This window comes from Euleptes europaea, chromosome 17 (assembly GCF_029931775.1).
Source record: "Euleptes europaea isolate rEulEur1 chromosome 17, rEulEur1.hap1, whole genome shotgun sequence".
Classification (NCBI taxonomy): Eukaryota; Metazoa; Chordata; class Lepidosauria; order Squamata; family Sphaerodactylidae; genus Euleptes; species Euleptes europaea.
In genome coordinates this window covers 39,495,678-39,514,089 of record NC_079328.1, presented here as the reverse complement: position 1 = coordinate 39,514,089, position 18,412 = coordinate 39,495,678, and the positions used below count along the sequence as shown (strand labels likewise).

General features: G+C 47.7%; 2 protein-coding genes across 2 annotated transcripts in view; one reads left to right on the top strand and one right to left on the bottom strand.

The window, feature by feature from the left end:
* Positions 1-16,965, bottom strand: part of LOC130488978 (cytochrome b-c1 complex subunit Rieske, mitochondrial) — a 285,637-nt gene extending 268,672 nt beyond the window's left edge. Inside the window, exon 1 of the mRNA XM_056862678.1 lies at positions 16,955-16,965. The gene's annotated coding sequence lies outside the window, so the exon portion shown is untranslated. The remainder of the gene's footprint in view (positions 1-16,954) is intronic.
* Positions 1-18,412, top strand: part of VSTM2B (V-set and transmembrane domain containing 2B) — a 47,461-nt gene that overhangs the window by 4,959 nt on the left and 24,090 nt on the right. The window contains exons 3-4 of the mRNA XM_056862679.1: positions 3,703-3,732; positions 16,389-16,875. Coding sequence (XP_056718657.1) covers positions 3,703-3,732; positions 16,389-16,875 — 517 coding nt within the window. The remainder of the gene's footprint in view (positions 1-3,702; positions 3,733-16,388; positions 16,876-18,412) is intronic.

Below are 18,412 nucleotides of genomic sequence, written 5' to 3'. Positions count from 1 at the left end.
TGGGATTGGAGACTCTTGGGATTGAGTCATGGCTCAATGGTAGAGCCCATGAGAACATAAGAAGAGCCATGCTGGATCAGACCAAAGCTCATCAAGTCTAGCAGTCTATTCATACCATGGCCAACCAGGTACCTCTAGGAAGTCCACAAACAAAATGACTGCAGCGGCATCCTGCCTGTGTTCCACAGCACCTAATATAATAGGCATGCTCCTCTGATACTGGAGAGAATAGGTATGCATCATCACTAGTATTCATTTTGACTAGTTGCCATGGATAGCCCTATCCTCCATGAACATGTCCATTCCTCTCTGCAGGCCTTCCAAGCTGCAGCCAAGTTTTGTATCAAGAAGGTCACTAAGTTCCATCCCTGGTATCTCCAGCGGAAGATCTCAGGTAGTAAGTGTCAGAGAAGACCTTTCTCTGCCAGAGGCATGCCACCGGTCAGAGCACAATACGATGGATGGACCGATTTAATAGGACGTAGCTTCGTACGTTCATCACCATCAAAATGAGCATTCCATCCCTGTCTGAGAACCAGATAAACAAACCAAGGGTGTGGGTTGTTGGCAAGACTGAACTTTCCCGTACTGATGATTCATCATAGTTGCAAGCTTTATTTTTTTTATTATCCCACTCTTGAGGGATGGAACCTGTGCACATGTCCACCCCCTGGAAACATAGCAGGATAACTCTGCCGTGGGATAATTTATCTTTGCTCTGGCATGTGATAATTAAAATGTAGTCAAGGGGTGGGGGGAGCAGGTTAATGGGTCCTTTCCTAAGCCAGAGAAGGCCCGGTGGCTGGAAGACAAGATTCCACTTTGCTTGTTCAGGTTGCCGTTCAAAGATGTCCGGCAAAGGAACTTCCAGTGGTGAATTGAAGTTAGCAAGATATGGGCGATAATTACAGTAATGGCAGGCTTCATATGGGCAAGGCCCATCTATTGCCAATAGCACCACAGAGGGGAGCTCAATACATCCCTATAGAGGAACAGATTGGCTCTGTGAACTCTGTCCCTTTTGGTAAAAAGCAGACCAGCTGGTATCAAGGTGGTGGGCAAGTTCAACCCTTAAGACCCTGGAGAGCTGCTGCCAGTCTGAGTAGACAATACTGCCCTTGATAGACCGATGGTCTGGTTCAGAAGAAGGCAGCTTCAAGTTAACTTTCTGTATTGGGAGGGACTGTGGCTCAGTGGAAGAGCTTCTGCTTGGCATGCAGAAGGTCCCAGGTTCAACCACCGGCATCTCCAGTTAAGAAAATCAAGCAGGAGGTGATGCAAAAGACCTCTGCCTGAGACCCTGGAGACCTGCTGCCAGTCAGAGCAGGCAATAGTGACTTGAATGAGGCCAGTGGTCTGATTCAGTAGAAGGCAGCCTCATGTGTTCATGTGACCTCTGTGGCCACACCAAATGGACGGGGTTACTTTTCCCAGTGGGAAGAGAATGCAGCTGTTCAACCTGCAGAAAGTAAAAGGGGTGTATTCAGAGGCAACACTGGAGAGGGGATTAAACCTACTTTGAGTGACCAGAATAAGGAGCTTTGTGACCTGCAGGATCTAGGACTGCAGCTTGTTTACTCTCTCCCATAGAACGTAAAGGGAGCTGTCGAGAATGCCACCTCACCTGCTCCCGTCTGCATAGCCCCATTCTGGATTCTCTTTTTTGGCCGTGCTAAGCAGGTGATGAAAACCTGCCCTCTGGCATGTAAAGATATAGTCCCAGAGGCTGTTTGGTGCTGAGGATGTAAGAGGGTCTCTCCGGAATGCCAAGCTGATAACCCTTTTGAACCACACCTGGAAAGGTGAACCTGTGGAATCTTTAACATCTCGGCTGAATCTCCTTCTACCTTCCTGCAGGAGAGAGAGGAAAGCCTGCAGACATCTGGCCATTCTGATGCTATTTAGCTGGGGAATGGGACTGCAGTTGGGAAACACAATACAAGGCTTACATTGAAAGGGGTTTTTTTTGCTAACGTTCTCCCAAATTCAGAGCTGCTTCAACAGCTCACAACTGTGGCAGAGGTGGCTGTTGTTAAATAGCAATGGCTTTGCTCAGGATATCAAACACACCACTCCAAGGCTTGACAGCAAGGGAAGTCCAAAACCTAAAGACATGCCCTTTTGGATGGACTTTGTCCCTGTGCTGAGTAACTCAGGATTGGACTCCCCAGATTAAGCAATGGATGAATTCTTTGAGTCCTGCAGAGTTCCTGAGTAGGGCTAAACCAGAATGTGGGAGGGTGTGTGGGAGAGCCAGCATGGTGTAGTGGTTAAGAGTGGTTAAGAGTGGTGGACCAGGTTTGGTTCCCCACAAGAGCAGATGACTCTAATCTGGTGGACCAGGTTGGTTTCCCCACTCCTCCACATGAAGCCTGCTGGACTTTGGGCTAGTCACAGTTCTCTTAGATCTCTCTCCTCCTCACCTACCTCACAAGGTGTCTGTTGTAGGGAGAGGAAGGGAAGGAGATTGTAAACCGGTTTGATTCTCCTTAAAAGGTAGAAAAAATCACCATATAAAAAACAAACTCTTCTTTCTTCATCATTTCTAGAATGTTTTTGCTCCCTGCAAAAAGCACCCACCCACCCTTTTTTGTCTATTTTTTAGGGAGGTCCTAATGGGCTTCAGCAAGAGGGGGAATTAGGTATAGCTCCTCCGAGTCTGCAGGTGTTTGGACATCGGCCAATAACCTGTCTGGCTTTTCAAAGCTGCCATGAGGCTAAAATGTAAACCACCCCTAAGCTCCCTGTAGTTAAAGCGGCTTACAAACGTAAGAAATAAATCCTGAGAAATTAATAGCAGAGTTCTATGGTGTATCTTCAGCATCTCTGATAGATCTGATCCACGGATGCTAGAAAACCCCCAGCACAGTACATAAGTTTTAAACCATGCCGTTTGAAAACTGCATAAGAGATGCAAACGTTAAGTCAATATGCTTCTCATATATTCAACTATACCCTGTCTCCAAAGCACTCTGCAATACCTGGGTTGGGAAAACAACACCAAGGTGGAGAAAGACTTGCCCTAGATGGGTGAAGGGCCACGACTCAGTGGTAGAGCATCTGCTTGGCATGCAGAAGGTCCCAGGTTCAGTCCCTGGCATCTCCAGTTAAAGGGACTAGGCAAGTAAGTGATGTGAAAAACCTCTGCCTGAGACCCTGGAGAGCCGCTGCCGGTCTGAGTAGACAATACTGACTTTGATGGGCCAAGGGTCTGATTCAGTATAAGGCAGCTTCATGTGTTCATGTGTTTTCCCAAGATCTCACAAAGGCTACGCGGCTAAGCAAGGAATCAAAATGGCGTATGTAGGCCAGTTCAACCAGCCTCCCCCTCTCTACCATTCCCTGCCATTGCCGTTTCACATTTCAAGGGTTCCCTCCGGAATTGTAACAGTTTGCAAGATCATCCATTAGCTGCCTTGCAGCCATTCTTGCCCTCCATGGCCGTTAGCTGGTAGCAAATGCAATAACTTTACTGCAGCCACCTACCGAGGCCAACAGTAATTCCCCCCAAACAGCCAATCCACTGAGTTAAAAGCCCATTGAGTGCGTCCCCAATCAAGGCCAGGTGTCTGACATTAGCAGAGTTCAATCTATGGTATGCCTGCCGTCCCGAGGAGAAGATCGATCCGCTGGTGTGCGTGTGGCACTTTTGTCCCTCTGCATCCGTTTAATTTTTCTTTTTCTCCTTCTTTGCTTTTCCAGGTAACAAATAAGGATGCAACTAAAATCAGTGTAAGTGTCTCTCAAAATATATTCTCCTTTTTTGTGTGGGTCTCTGTTTGGGGAAGGAAGTCAAGGGACAGTGGTGGAAACCATGCTTGGAATGTAGACAGTCGGCGTTGTTATGGGGCATGGGGTTTCTTTTTCTGAAATTCACTTTTTTTAGACGTAGCTAATGGTTCCTCTTATTCTCTTTCCAAAGAGGAATTTATCTTTAATATCTCTTTGTAGTTTTCTATTTCTGTCACATGGTGATGATCTAGGCACCCTTTTGTAACGCCAGCCCTTGCAGGGGTGTTTTTTTATGTTATGCGTCACAGAGTGTTGCTCTAGCAAGAGGATAGGAAGGTTTGGGAGGAGGTTGCCTGCCTCTGAGTGTTTGCAGAGCGAAATTCTGAAATTTTGCAGAACCTCCATTGCTGCCTGTCCTCTCTTTGAACTTCTCTTTGATCAAAGTGGAATTGATTAGAAGCTGACTCCAGATTCCTAAGAAGTGGGAAAGAAATGGATGGTTGGGTTTCAGGGAGAAATTGGGTAAAGAGGAACTAAGAGATTTTGGTTCTCGTAGGTTATCTGGGCTCTGTAACCGTGGTCTTGGTATTTTCTTTCCTGACGTTTCGCCAGGAGCTGTGGCAGACATCTTCAGAGGAGTAACACTGAAGGACAATGTCTGTCCTTCAGTGAATTTCACTGAATAATAGTAATCCTGAGCATCCCCCAAATAAAGGATATCAAGGAGGGTTGCCAGCTCCGGGTTGGGAATTACCTGGAGATTTTGGGGTGGAGCCTGAGGAGGGCGGGGTTTGGAGAGGGAAGGGACTTCAATGCCATAGAGTCTAATGGCCAAAGTGCCCATTTTCTCCAGAGGAACTGATCTTTATCACCTGGAGATCAGTTGTAATAGCAGGAGATCTCCAGCCACCAACTGGTGGTTGGCAACCCTAATCTCAAGTATTTTTATATTTACTAAAGCCACCAGCTCTGTCTCTGTTCCATATTGTGGCCTCAAACCAGACTGAAAAGGGTCTACAGCAGATGAGTTATCCAAGAAGGCCTGGAGATGGTCCACTACCAATCTCTCAATCACCTTGGGCAGAAAGGGCAGTCAAGCCAATCATTGGCCACATAATTTTTTGGGAGGGATGATTCTTCGGGTAGCAGACAGATAACTGCCTCTTTGAGTGGCTGGTGGAAGGTTACCCTGAGTCAGTGATTGATGTATTAAGGACCTCATTGACTCATTGTCCATCCTGGTTGCTGAAATCATGTTAAGACCACATTAATGAGTCAATGAGGTCCATAAAACATCAATCACTGGCTTAGGGTAACCTTCCATCAGCCACTCAAAGAGGTGGTTATCTGTTTGCTACCTGAAGAACCATCCCTCCCAAAAAGTGATGTGGCCAACAATTGCCCTTGAGTCAGTAACTGAAGTATTGTAGTCTTCATTGACTCATTAAGGTGGCCCTAACATGATTTCAGCAACCAGGATGGACAAGGACCCAGAGCACTGTGGCCTTCACAGATCCCAGGATGCTAGGAAAGTCCTCCCTCTTCTTGAGACCGTGGAGAGCTGCAGCCCACCGGGCACAATCCAGAACTACATGGGACATTTACTTGCCTCATTAGCCAGCAAACTCCTTCAGTCCTTGAGCTTCACTTGCAGTCCGTGTCATTGTAATTCACTAGAGCAAGGGTCCCCAATCTTGTAGAGCCTGTAGACAGTTTTGGAACACTGAGGACTGATCATGGATGCAATAACAAAATGGCTGCCAGGGTGGGAATGCAAATGGTTTCAAAATGGCTGTACAGTGTCCAATCACAAAAGATCGGGAGTTCCCACCAAACATTAGGAGATTCCAAGTCAAACTTCCTCCTGTGTTTTCCAAACAGGTGCTCTTCTGAAGCACCTCCTGCTCCAACAAAGTTCAAAAGAGCTAGGACTGGCTTTTCCCCTCTCATGATCTGCCTAAGGTTATACAGCCCTTCAAATACTTGAAAATGGCTATCCTGAGGAAGATTGTTCCACTGAGGAATCACTCTAACTGTTAGAAAATTCTTCCTAATGTCTAGACGGGAACTCTTTTGATTTAATTTCAACCCGTTGGTTCTGGTCCGACCTTCTGGGGCAACAGAAAACAACTCAGCACCCTGCTCTATACGACAGCCCTTCAAGTACTTGAAGATGGTTATCATATCCCCTCTCAGTCTTCTCCTCTTCAGTCTAACCATGCTCAGCTCCATCAACCTTTCCTCATAGGACTTGGTCTCCAGAACCTTCACCATCTTTGTTGCCCTCCTCTGGACCCATTCTACATTGTCTACATCCTTCTTAAATTGTGTCAAGATTTTTTCCCTGTGATATCCCAATGGGAGGGTTGTGGTGGATATGGAACCTTTGCTTGTTTTCTTGTGGAAACATGAGGTGTGCTCAGTAAACATTTCCAGAGAGGAAGACCTTTAGGGGCTACAAGGTGTGTTTGCTGATGCACTTTATGTTCTTGGGAGCGGAGAGCTATTTGGATAAGCAGCAGCGTCTTAAAGAAGAAGCGTCCCTTAAAGTCAGAAACAACTGGTAATCCTGGTGCTGTTGCAGTTTAATTTCTAGAGCGTCAAAAAAGAAGAGTGCTGGAAAACAGAGCGAATGGAAATAGTGTTGTGCGTGGGTTTAAGAATCGGGATTGACTTGAAATCAAAGAAAAAAAGGAGAATGGAGACAGAATGCCAGATCTATGGATGAAGATCATATTGCAGATGATATTGGGAGCTTTGTTTGACTCAGGAGGCCAAGAGGGAAAATACACAAATATTTTAGTCAATGCATCTATTGTTTGAAGAAATAGGGATTGCTTGTGGCTACAAGGTCGCACTCAACCTGGGGAGGGGGGAGAATGGATGGATCATTTTCTTCCAAGGAGGTGTGATGTTCACTGACTGGAATTTGGAGTGCTTTGCAGAGGATTAAAGTGTCAATGCTGGGTTTTTGATTGGGTGATGGCACAGGGCTGCGTTTTCGGGAGTGGGGGAGGAGAGATGAAGCATGAGCGGCTGGCTTTTGAATGCATCTCTTTCTGCAAGAGGACAAGGGCCGGATTAGAGAGCCAGCATTGGGGAGGGGGGGGTTGGTGGTTCTGGACAGACTCCTCGCTTTTAAATGCATTTAAATGCAATGTTGGTAGGAGAAGGGGCTCAGATTTGAGCTGCTTGTTGGCTGCTTGTTAGATGCAGTGGAGAGATGCATATAATTACGGGAAGGAGGAAACAGAATTTGATTTTGGATGAGTGGCCCAGAGCTTGGAAAGGATTTGTTGGTGGAACAGAAATGGACAGGAGCAATGAGGAAGCAGTAGTGGGACATTTGATTTTGGAGAGGAAGGGGCACAGCATTTTGAAAGGGGGAAAGGGAGAAAGAGTGCCTCCAAGGGGGATTTGCCATGCAGTGGAAGGAAGATCCACAGAGTGACTTGATTTTTTTTTCACTGAGTCATTTCCATGGCTGGCGATTCGATCAGAAATATGAAAACGGTTGGAGATTTCTACAGACATATCTTTTCCCCTGGAAGTTCAGAGCCTTCATCTCTCATATGTGAGAATTGTTTACAGATCCTGGGAGTGAAAGATACTCTAAACGTGCTCCAGAACACTCTTATTGTCTTGATTCCTGGCACTGAATACAGATTCCAGGACTGCTGCTGGGCTTCCCATCAAACTCTAATTTAATCAACAGGGTAATCTTTAGTGAGCAATCTGGTTGCCTTGGAGTTAAATTCTTTCCCTATACTCTCTAAAATGCATTATTGGCAAACTTAATGCCCTGGCTTTCTAGACTGGCTTTCTAGATGAAAGCTTTAACTCTCCCTAGAAGCTAAAACGACTAAATTGAGGCTATTGTATTTCGGTCACATGATGAGAATACAAGACTCGCTGGAAAAGACAATAATGCTAGGAAAAGTAGAAGGCAGCAGGAAAAGAGGAAGACCCAACATGGGATGGATTGACTCAATAAAGAAAGCCAGAACCCTCAGTTTGCAAGACCCAAGCAAGGATGTTAACAATAGTTTTCGGAGGTCATTAATTTATAGGGTCGCCGTAAATTGGAAGCGACTTGATGGCACTGAATACACACATAATAACCTGACTACTATTTCCAAAATTTTATATTCAGGTAGTTGGATGTAGCAGGAGCCCCGTGGCGCAGAGTGTTAAGCTGCAGTACTGCAGTCCAAGCTTCTGCTCACGACCTGAGTTCGATCCCAACGGAAGTTGGTTTCAGGTAGCCGGCTCAAGGTCGACTCAGCCTTCCATCCTTCCGAGGTCGGTAAAATGAGTACCCAGCTTGCTGGGGGTAAAGGGAAGATGACTGGGGAAGGCACTGGCAAACCACCCCCTAAACAAAGTCTGCCTAGGAAATGTCGGGATGTGATGTCACCCCATGGGTCAGGAATGACCTGGTGCTTGCACAGGGGACCTTTACCTTTAGTTGGATGTAGGGGGGTGGTGGTTCTGCTTGATGGCTAACATCTTTGGAGTTAGGCTTGCTGTTCTGACGTTCTCAGGATTTATGTTTTCTTCTGAATGTGTCTAAGTGGTGTTTACTAAAACCTCTAGGTTTTGATTGTGTTTGTAATAATAACCTAATATGCATTGCAGGTGGTTATTATTTGTTTATTATTATCTAAGGAGATAATCCCTAGGGTTCCACAGCTAGGAAGCATATAATTATTTAGAGATTAAGACGGATAATGGAATATTTGAATGTTAGGGCAAATTATCACGGGAAAGCTTGTACGAGGTTCACCAGGTGTGTGATCGTTATTGAAAATTGGTCTGCCAGCTCGGTGGATGTCACATGCAAAAACCCAAGTAGTAACACTATAGCCAGTGTGGTATAGTGCTTAAGGTGTCAGACTAGGATTTGGGAGACCCAAGTTCAAATCCCAACACTGCCATGGCATTTGCTAGGTGCTCTTGAGCTCAGTTGAACCTACCCCACAGCGTTGTTGTGAAGATAAAGTGGAGGAAGGGTAATGATGAACTAGGTTGTGGTCAGTCCAAGAGTAGCTGCCAGCCATGCAACACCCATGCAATATTGCAACATGGAGTCCCACTGGTGACCCTCCCTTACGGATTGCAGGGCTTGCTCTGCATGATAAATAAGAGGGGGTTTCCACACATCTCTCTCTCATTCAGTGTCCGAAGAAGAAGGTTTTTATATGCCGACTTTCTCTACCACTTAAGGAAGAATCAAACCAGCTTACAATCTCCTTCCCTTCCCCTCCCCACAACAGACACCTTGTGAGGTAGGTGGGGCTGAGAGAGCTCTAAGAGAGCTGTGACTAGCCCAAGGTCACCCAGCTGGCTTCATGTGTAGGAGTGGGGAAACCAACCCGGTTCACCAGATTAGCCTCCGCCGCTCATGTGGAGGAGTGGGGAATCAAACCTGGTTCTCCAGATTAGAGTCCACCACTCCAAACCACTGCTCTTAACCACTGCAGCACGCTGAAGTTCATTACCACTTGGTACATTACCCTATAGCGGGGGGCCCAATCTTGTTGAACCTGTGGGGATTTGGGGAAGTTTGAGAGTGGCAAGTGGGCATCACCACAAAGTGGCTACTGTGGAGATTTGGACCAATCGCCTGGAGGGGGTGGGAATCACAATATGTTGAGAGATTCTAAGCCAAGCATCTTCCTATGATGGAGGCCCTTGTTTCTGAATGGGCGCTCCCTGCAGACCCAAAGATGAAGCCTACTGACATCTTCAGAAGGCTTTCCTCTGTCTCATAGGAGCAAGATGTGCTTCTGAAGATGTGGGAGGCTTCTCTAAAGGCTGGCCCCTTAGAGAAAGGATGTCTGGGGTGGAAATCAAGTGGAAATACATCCATGGCTGTCATACTGGAGACCACTGCCTATCATATAGCATACTTTTTACTGTTATTCCTGAAGAAGGGTCTGGCCATTCGTTTTATATTTATTTATATTCAAAAGATGTCAGCCCTGCCTTTCAACCATAGTTCTCAGGGCTGGGTTCAACAAAACTATCATAAAACAGGGCGAGCAATCATAACTATCATAAGACAGGGGAGGGGCTGTGGCTCAGTGGTGGAGCCTCTGCTTGGCATGCAGAAGGTCCCAGGTTCAATCCCCGGCATCTCCAGTTAAAGGGACTAGGCAGGTAGGTGATGTGAAAGACCCCTGTCTAAGACACGGAGTAGACAATACTGACATTGATGGACCAAGGGTCTGATTCAGATTAAGGCAGCTTTATGTGTTCAATATTAAAACCTGGCAGAATGCAACTGTAACATTCCCATAAAAAAAAAAAACAATGACAGCATGCATGCCACTAAATACCCAGGAAACTCTGCCATTTTCATCTGCTCCCTAAAGACCATCCAGATGAGATCCAGATAACTAGCCAAAGGGGGGGGGGCACCGCTACAGATAAGGCCGTGTTCCTGCTAGATACCCACTTAACACTCAGGAGGGCTCATTTGGGAAGGCTTGGCACATTGACTGAATGTCTGGTGATTTGCTAGGAGCGCACAAAGGCTTAGTGGCTTGAAAATATGTATTGCTGTGACTCGACAGTGCATTATGGAACTGTGTTTGTCGTGCCAAACAGAACTGCCTTGTACAGTCTCTGGACAGAGTCAATAATGAGGTCACAGGAAGGGGCCATGGCTCAGTGGTAGAGGATCTGCCTGGCAATCCCTAGAATCTCCAGTTAAGGACCAGGTAGCAGGTGATGGGAAAGATCTCGGCTGCAGACCCTGGCGAACCATTTCCACTCTGAGTATTTACGGCAGGGGTGGGGAACCTTTTTTCTGCCAAGGGCCATTTGGATATTTATAACATCATTCAAGGGCCGTACAAAATTATCAACTTAAAAATTAGCCGACCAAGCCCCAAGCAGGCAGCTGCCCCAGATGACCCCCCCCAATATGGCAAGCAGGCAGGCATCCAGCCGGTGGCGCACTCGCCCACCTGGTGGCACAGGATGGTCTGTTGCACCAGCTGGGCGTAGATGTCCAGTCGCACGCTGGAGTTGCTCCTGCTCCGCACGGTTGGGGCTGGATTGTACAGCCGGCTCCTGCTACCTCCGCCTGCAGGGATGAAATGAGGACACACTGGCTAAGAACTCGCCCCTGACCCATGCATTCTGGCCCTGACCCCTTTAACCCCGCCATTGTCACCACTTCTTCCCCCAGCCCTCTTGTAGTACAGAGGGAATAAGTTTCTCCATGCCCCGGGTGGGAAAGGGTTAACACAGTTTCTTGGGCGGTCCTAGCAGCTCCATAGCTAACGACTCTTCTGCAAGGGGGAAAAAGGGTTCCTTTTCTCAGCAAAACAGATTCACATCTGCCTTAAATAGAGGCTATTCCTGTCCGCAGGAGGGGGCGGATCACCAGTCTTAGATCCTTCTGAGCTAGAGATCTGCCAGGACCTACGAAGGGCCAGACCAAATGATTTTGCGGGCCTTAAATGGCCCCCAAGCCTGACGTTCCCCACCCCTGATTTACGGGGAGGGGCTGTGCTGTGGCTCAGTGGTAGAGCATTTGCTTTGCATGCAGAATGTCCCTAGTTCAATCCCCAGCATCTCTAGTTGAAGGCAAGTAGGTGATGTGAAAGACCTCTGCCTGAAACCCAGGAGAACCGCTGCCAGTTTGAGTAGACAAAACCGAACTTGATGGACCAATGGTCTGATTCAGTATACAGCAGCTTCATGCATGTTCAGTACTATCCATGTGGTCTGTTGGGTAAAACCAAGTAGAGAGTTCGAGGCAATAAGTTCAGCTGCTTGGGTCAGGGTACACTGTGCATTTGTGTGCTTCTTTTGGGGAATGAGTGCATATGGGCCAGCTAAAAATCTAATGTGTGTATATGATTAGACAGTGAATAGAAAACTGCTGTATTTTCATGCATGCATGCTCTTCAATTTGAAGGCAAGGAGTATTTGTACCCTCAGCAATGCTGCGTGTGTTCCGTGGTTAGGTGTACATGCTGAGTGTTTGGAAGCATAGAAAGCAGCAGTCAATGGTGTGTTGATGATAGCTGTACTTGACGATAAGAAGTTATAGGCATGTTTGTATGTTCATAGGTCAGGCAGGTCCTAGTTGCAAGTACCATGTGTGCATGCACATTTGTGTTTACACAGATATATTCTAGTTTGTGTGCTATTAAATTGCACTGCAATTTAAGTAAGATGTAGTCACGCTGGAACGTGTCCAGAGGAGGGCAACAAAGATGGTGAGGGGTCTGGAGACCAAGTCCTATGAGGAAAGGTTGAAGGAGCTGGGTATGTTCTTAGGAGAAGACTGAGAGGGGATATGATAACCATCTTCAAGTACTTGAAGGGCTGCCATATAGAGGAGGGTGCCGAGTTGTTTTCTGTTGTCCCAGAAGGTTGGACCCGAACCAACGGGTTGAAATTAAATCAAAAGAGTTTCTGTCTAGACATTAGGAAGAATTTTCTAACAGAGCAGTTCCTCAGTGAAACAGGCTTCCTTGGGAGGTTGTAAGCTCTCCTTCCCTGGAGGTTTTTAAGCTGAGGTTAGATGGCCATCTGCCAGCAATGCTGAATCTATGACCTTAGGCAGATCATGAGAGGGAGGGCATCTTGGCCATCTTCTGGGCATGGAGTAGGGGTCACTGGGGGTGTTGGGGGGGAAGTAGTTGTGAATTTCCTGCATTGTGCAGGGGGTTGGACTAGATTACCCTGGCGATCCCTTCCAACTCTATGATTCTTATACCGTGGTCAATGGTCTGTTGATCATAGCTGTATTTGACAATAAGAAGCTATGGGCATGTTTATATGTTCATAATTCAGGGAGGTCCTAGTTGAAAGTATTGTGTGTGTGTGCGCACATTTGTGTTTGCACTGATACATTCTAGTTTGTGTCATATATTATGGGTGCACTCATCATGGGGATCTTCACATCTGAAGAGCTTTCCCTGGCGTTTCTGGGGACATGTCAGAGCAACTGCAACTTTCCACTGCATGAGCACATAATTGAACACATGAAGCTGCCTTCTTCTGAATCAGACACTTGGTCCATCAATGTCAGTATTGTCTACTCAGACCAGCAGTGGCTCTCCAGGGTCTCAGGCAGGGGTCTTTCACATCACCTGCTTGCTTAGGCCCTTTAACTGGAGATGCCGGGGATTGAACCTGGGATGTATAATATAAACATGCATGTACAACTCTCGCACACTGCAATCTGCACACAAGTCTCCAGCCAATGCCCTTTTGGAACAGCATAACTGAATGCTGCAAAACAGCTTTCAGTGGCTGCAGGGGTCTGGTAAGAAGACATGCAAATCATTTGCAGAACCAGGCTACGTGCTTGCAAGTGGGGAGCGTATTTTCTTTGCCGACAACGTTAAATAAGCTGTGCTAAGTAACAATGCGGTCATTTGGAAAGAGGCTGCCCATTTAATCATTGGAAATGTGGTGTTTGTGTGTATATATTATGGATGACCTGTTAATTAGAGACCGGCTGCATGCATAGGAAAAACAGTCCAGGAATACATAGGTCCAGCGTGTGTGCGTGCGCAGGGCCACCGTTTCAGAAAGAAGAAACCGGGCATTTATTTGCACACATGGTTTTCCGTTTTATCTGGCATGACAGCCGCAAATACATTTTATTTATTTATTTATTTATTTATTTATTTATTTATTTATTTATTTATTTATTTATTTATTTATTGTGCATACCTGGGAGTCTGAAATCCTGCAGTGAGGGTGTTCTCTGCTCCAGCAATTTGGCCGTGGGGGGTGGGGGGGTGGGAAGAAGCCTGCCAGCTTAGCATCCCTGGGCAAAGGAGACCTACAGGGGTGCCATTTGTGGATGGGGGGGGTCAATCACTCTCTCTCTCTCTCTCAAGGACCATTTATGCATGGATTTCCTGCTCTCTAGATGCATTTGTTTCCCATCACATTTTTCAAAACTCAAAAATAAGCCCCCATGCAGAGTTCTGAGAATTCAGTTGGGGAAAATGTGCATCTAGAGAGCGGCAAATCCAAGGCAAAACCTCCCATCCCTGTCAGGCCATTTATGCATGGGAGGTTTTGCCTTGTATTTGCTGCTCTTTAGATGCACATTTCCCCCATCCAAATTCTTAAAACTCAAAAATGAGCCCCCATGTAGAGTTTTGAGAATTTGAAAGAGGAAAAAATGTGCATCTATAGAGTAGCAAATCCAAGGCACTCTGGAACAATGGGTTCTAATCTGGAGAACCGGGTTTGATTCCCCAGTGTCTCACATGAGCTGGGGACGCTAATCTGGTGAACCAGGTTGGTTTCCCCACTCCTCCACCTGAAGCCAGCTGGTTGCCCTTGGGCTAGTCACAGCTCTCTTCAAGCTCTCTCAGGCCCACCTACCTCACAGACGCCCTGTCTGTTGTGGGGAGGGGAGGGGAAGGTGATTGTAAGCCAGTTTGATTCTCCCTTAAGTGGGAGAGAAAGTCGGCATATAAAAACCAGCTCTTCTTCTTCCATGCATAGTTTGAATGGCAGGAACAGTTCTTGTGAAAGGCCACAAAGAATGCCCAGGGGCTTCTTCCCACTGACGCTGCCCCCCCCCGCGCCCTGAATCTGGGCCATCGGTGAAGGGTGCTAATTGGCCATTTATGCCTGGGAGGTTTTGCCTTGTATTTGCTGCTGTTTAGATGCACATTTTCCCCGCATCCAAATTCTGAAAACTCAAAAATGAGCCCCCATGTAGAGTTTTGAGAATTCGAATGGGGGGTGGGAGTGTGCAAATCCAAGGCAAATCCTTCTATGTGTAGTTTGAATGGCAGGAACATTTCTTGTGAAAGGCAACAAGTAACCTCCATGAGCTTCTTAGAATCATAGAGTTGGAAGGGACCACCAGGGTCATCTAGTCCAACCCCCTGCACAATGCAGGAAATTCACAACTATCTCCCCCCACACACCCCCAGTGACCCCTACTCCATGCCCAGAAGATGGCCAAGGTGCCCTCCCTCTCATGATCTCCCAAAGGTCATAGAATCAGCCTTGCTGACAGATGGCCATCTAGCCTCTGCTTAAAAACCTCCACAGAAGGAGAGCTCACCACCTCCCGAGGCAGCCTGTTCCACTGAGGAGCCAGCGTGGTGTAGTGGTGAAGAGCGGTGGTTTGGAGCGGCGGTGTCTGATCCGGAGAACCGGGTTTGATGCCCTACTCCTCCACATGAGCGGCAGACTCGAATCTGGTGAAGATGGCCATTCTTCCCATTGACGCCACGCCCTGAATCTGGGCCGTCGGCGGCCCGGCCTCTCCCTCCCCGCCGTCGGCTAATGGGTCCCCCCCTCTCTCTCTTGCAGACGTAGAAAAGGGCAAGAGTCCAGTAGCACCTTAAAGACTAACATGAATATTTTCTGGTAGGGTATGAGCTTTCGTGAGCCACAGCTCACTTCTTCAGATACAGCTAGAATGTATCTGAAAAAGTGATCTGTGGCTCACGAAAGCTCATACCCTACCAGAAAATATTCTTGTTAGTCTTCAAGGTGCTACTGGACTCTTGCCCTTTTCTACTACTGCAGACAGACTAACACTGCTGAGTGTGTGTGTGTGTGTGTGTGTTAAGTGCCATCAAGTCGCTTCCGACACATGGCGACCCAATGAATGAAAGCCCTCCAAAATGTCCTCTCTTTGACAGCCTTGCTCAGATCTTGCAAATTGAAGGCTGTGGCTTTCTTTATTGAGTCCATCCATCTCTTGTTGGGTCTTCCTCTTTTCCTGCTGCCCTCAACTTTTCCTATCATGACAGTCTTTTCCAGTGACTCTTGTTGTCTCATGACGTGACCAAAATACGACAGCCTCAGTTTAGTCATTTTAGCTTCTAGGGTCAGTTCAGGCTGGATTTGATCTATAACCAATGATTTGGGGGTTTTTTGGCAGGTATCCATAACGCTCTCCTCCAGCACCACATTTCAAAGGAATCTATTTTCTTCCTATCAGCTTCCTTCACTGTCCAGCTTTCACACCCATACATAGCAATAGGGAATATGATGGCATGAATGAATCCCGTCTTGGTGGCCAGTGACCCATCCTTACACTTAGTCATTTTAGCTTCTAGGGTCAGTTCAGGCTGGATTTGATCTATAACCCACTGATTTGTTTTTTTGGCAGGTATCCATAACCCTCTCCTCCAACACCACATTTCAAAGGAATCTACTTTCTTCCTATCAGCATTCTTCACCGTCCAGCTTTCACACCCATACATAGCAATAGAGAATACGATGGCATGAATTAACTTGATCTTGGTGGCCAGTGACCCATCCTTACACTTCTTCTTTTTTAAAAAAAATATTTTTATTGGTTTCTAAAATTATCAGGGGATACAAGAAAGGAAGAAGGGTGAGGGAAGTTTTTAACATTAAAAAAAAAATACATATTTTTACCCCCTTAACATGGTTTACATAGCCGTCGTTTTTTAACATGCTATATTTAATCTCGACTTCATTTTCATAACTTTTAAAAGATCTTATTGTTGTTTTTTTGGTTTTAATAAATTCATAGAAAGCTTGCCATTTATCTTTGTTTAAGTTTCGGGTGCCCGGTTGTGATAGTTCTGTAATAGATGTGCGCCGTTGCCGTCCTTACACTTGGAAACCTTTCCCCAGCTCCTCCGCGGCTACCCGCTGTGCATTGTGTCTTGCAGACGGTGAGGGTCCAGGGCAACGACATCTCGCACCGGCTGCGCCTGTCCGGGGTGCGGCGGCAGGACGAGGGCGTCTACGAGTGCCGCGTCTCGGACTACGGCGACGAGGACACGCAGGAGCACAAAGCCCAGGCGCTGCTGCGCGTCCTGGCGCGCTTCTCGCCGCCCGACGTGCAGGCGGCCGAGGCCGTCTCGCACATCCAGAGGAGCGGGCCCCGCCGCGCCGGCCCGTCGGGGCGCGCCACCGCCGAGCCCGGCCTGGGAGACAAGCGCCTCCTGCCGGCGCAGGGCGAAGCTGCCGCCGCCGCCTCCTCCTCGGCCGCCGCCGCCGCCGCCTCCTCCTCCTCTCCGGCCGCCTCCTCGTCGTCTCCTGCGGCCGCCTCCACGTCCAGCGCCCCCACCGCGGCGGCGGCGGCGGCGGCGGCGGCCTCGTCGGCGTCGCCCCGTCCGGGCAAAGCGGCCATCCTCCGCCAGCAGCACGGGTCAGGTAGGTGGAGGCGCAGCGACACCCGGCGGCCGCGGGGGGAAGCGCGGGGGAGCTGGCCGCGGTGCTGATCCGGCCCCAGGCGGCGGCGGCGGCGGCGCGTTTCCCGCCGGCCCGGCCGCACAGTGCCCTCTAGAGGCTGCGTTGGGCGTCGCGCCTCTTGCTCTTCTCGGGCTGGAGGGTCGGCGACGCTTTCTATGAGAAAAGGGGCAAGAGTCCGGTAGCACCTTAAAGACTAACAAGAATGTTTTCATATAAAGCACAGTGGGTCTGTCTGCAGTAGTAGAAAAGAGCAAGAGTCCAGTAGCACCTTAAAGACTAACAAGAATGTTTTCATATAAAGCACAGTGGGTCTGTCTGCAGTAGTAGAAAAGAGCAAGAGTCCAGTAGCACCTTAAAGACTAACAAGAATGTTTTCTGGTAGGGTATGAGCTTTCGTGAGCCGCAGCTCACTTCTTCAGATACCGAAGGGCAAGAGTCCAGTAGCACCTTAAAGACTAACCAGAATGTTTTCTGGTAGGGTATGAGCTTTCGTGAGCCACAACTCACTTCTTCAGATACTTCTGAAGAAGTGAGCTGTGGCTCACGAAAGCTCATACCCTTCAGATACTTCTGACTAACAAAAGACTAACAAAAATATTTTCTGGTAGGGTATGAGCTTTCGTGAGCCGCAGCTCACTTCTTCAGATACCGAAGGGCAAGAGTCCAGTAGCACCTTAAAGACTAACAAGAATGTTTTCTGGTAGGGTATGAGCTTTCGTGAGCCGCAGCTCGCTTCTTCAGATACCGAAGGGCAAGAGTCCAGTAGCACCTTAAAGACTAACAAAAATATTTTCTGGTTGGGTATGAGCTTTCGTGAGCCACAGCTCACTTCTTCAGATACCGAAGGGCAAGAGTCCAGTAGCACCTTAAAGACTAACAAGAATGTTTTCTGGTAGGGTATGAGCTTTCGTGAGCCACAGCTCACTTCTTCAGATATTCACTGAAGCCCATACCCTACCAGAAAATATTCTTGTTAGTCTTTAAGGTGCTACTGGACTCTACTACTTTTCTACTACCTTTTCTACTACTGCAGACAGACCCACTGTGCTTTATATGAGAATAAAGCAGGGGGGTTTATGCACGGGAGGTTTTGCCTTGGGTTTGCCGCTCTCTGGAGGCGCATTTTCCCCATCCAGATTCTCAGAATTCATAGAATCATAAAGTTGGAAGGGACCACCAGGGTCATCTAGTCCAACCCCCTGCACAATGCAGGAAATTCACAACTACCTCCCCCATACACACCCAGAGCCCAGAAGATGGCCAAGATGCCCTCCCTCTTATGAGCTGTCTAAGTTCATAGAATCAGCATTGCTGACAGATGGCCATGTAGCCTCTGCTTAAAAACCTCCAGGGAAGGAGAGCCCACCACCTCCCGAGGAAGCCTGTTCCACTGAGGAACTGCTCTAACTGTTAGAAAATTCTTCCTAATGTCTAGATGGAAACTTGGGTGTAGCAGGCACTTCCGCGCCTCTTTCTCTTCTCTGGGGGGCGAGACTCA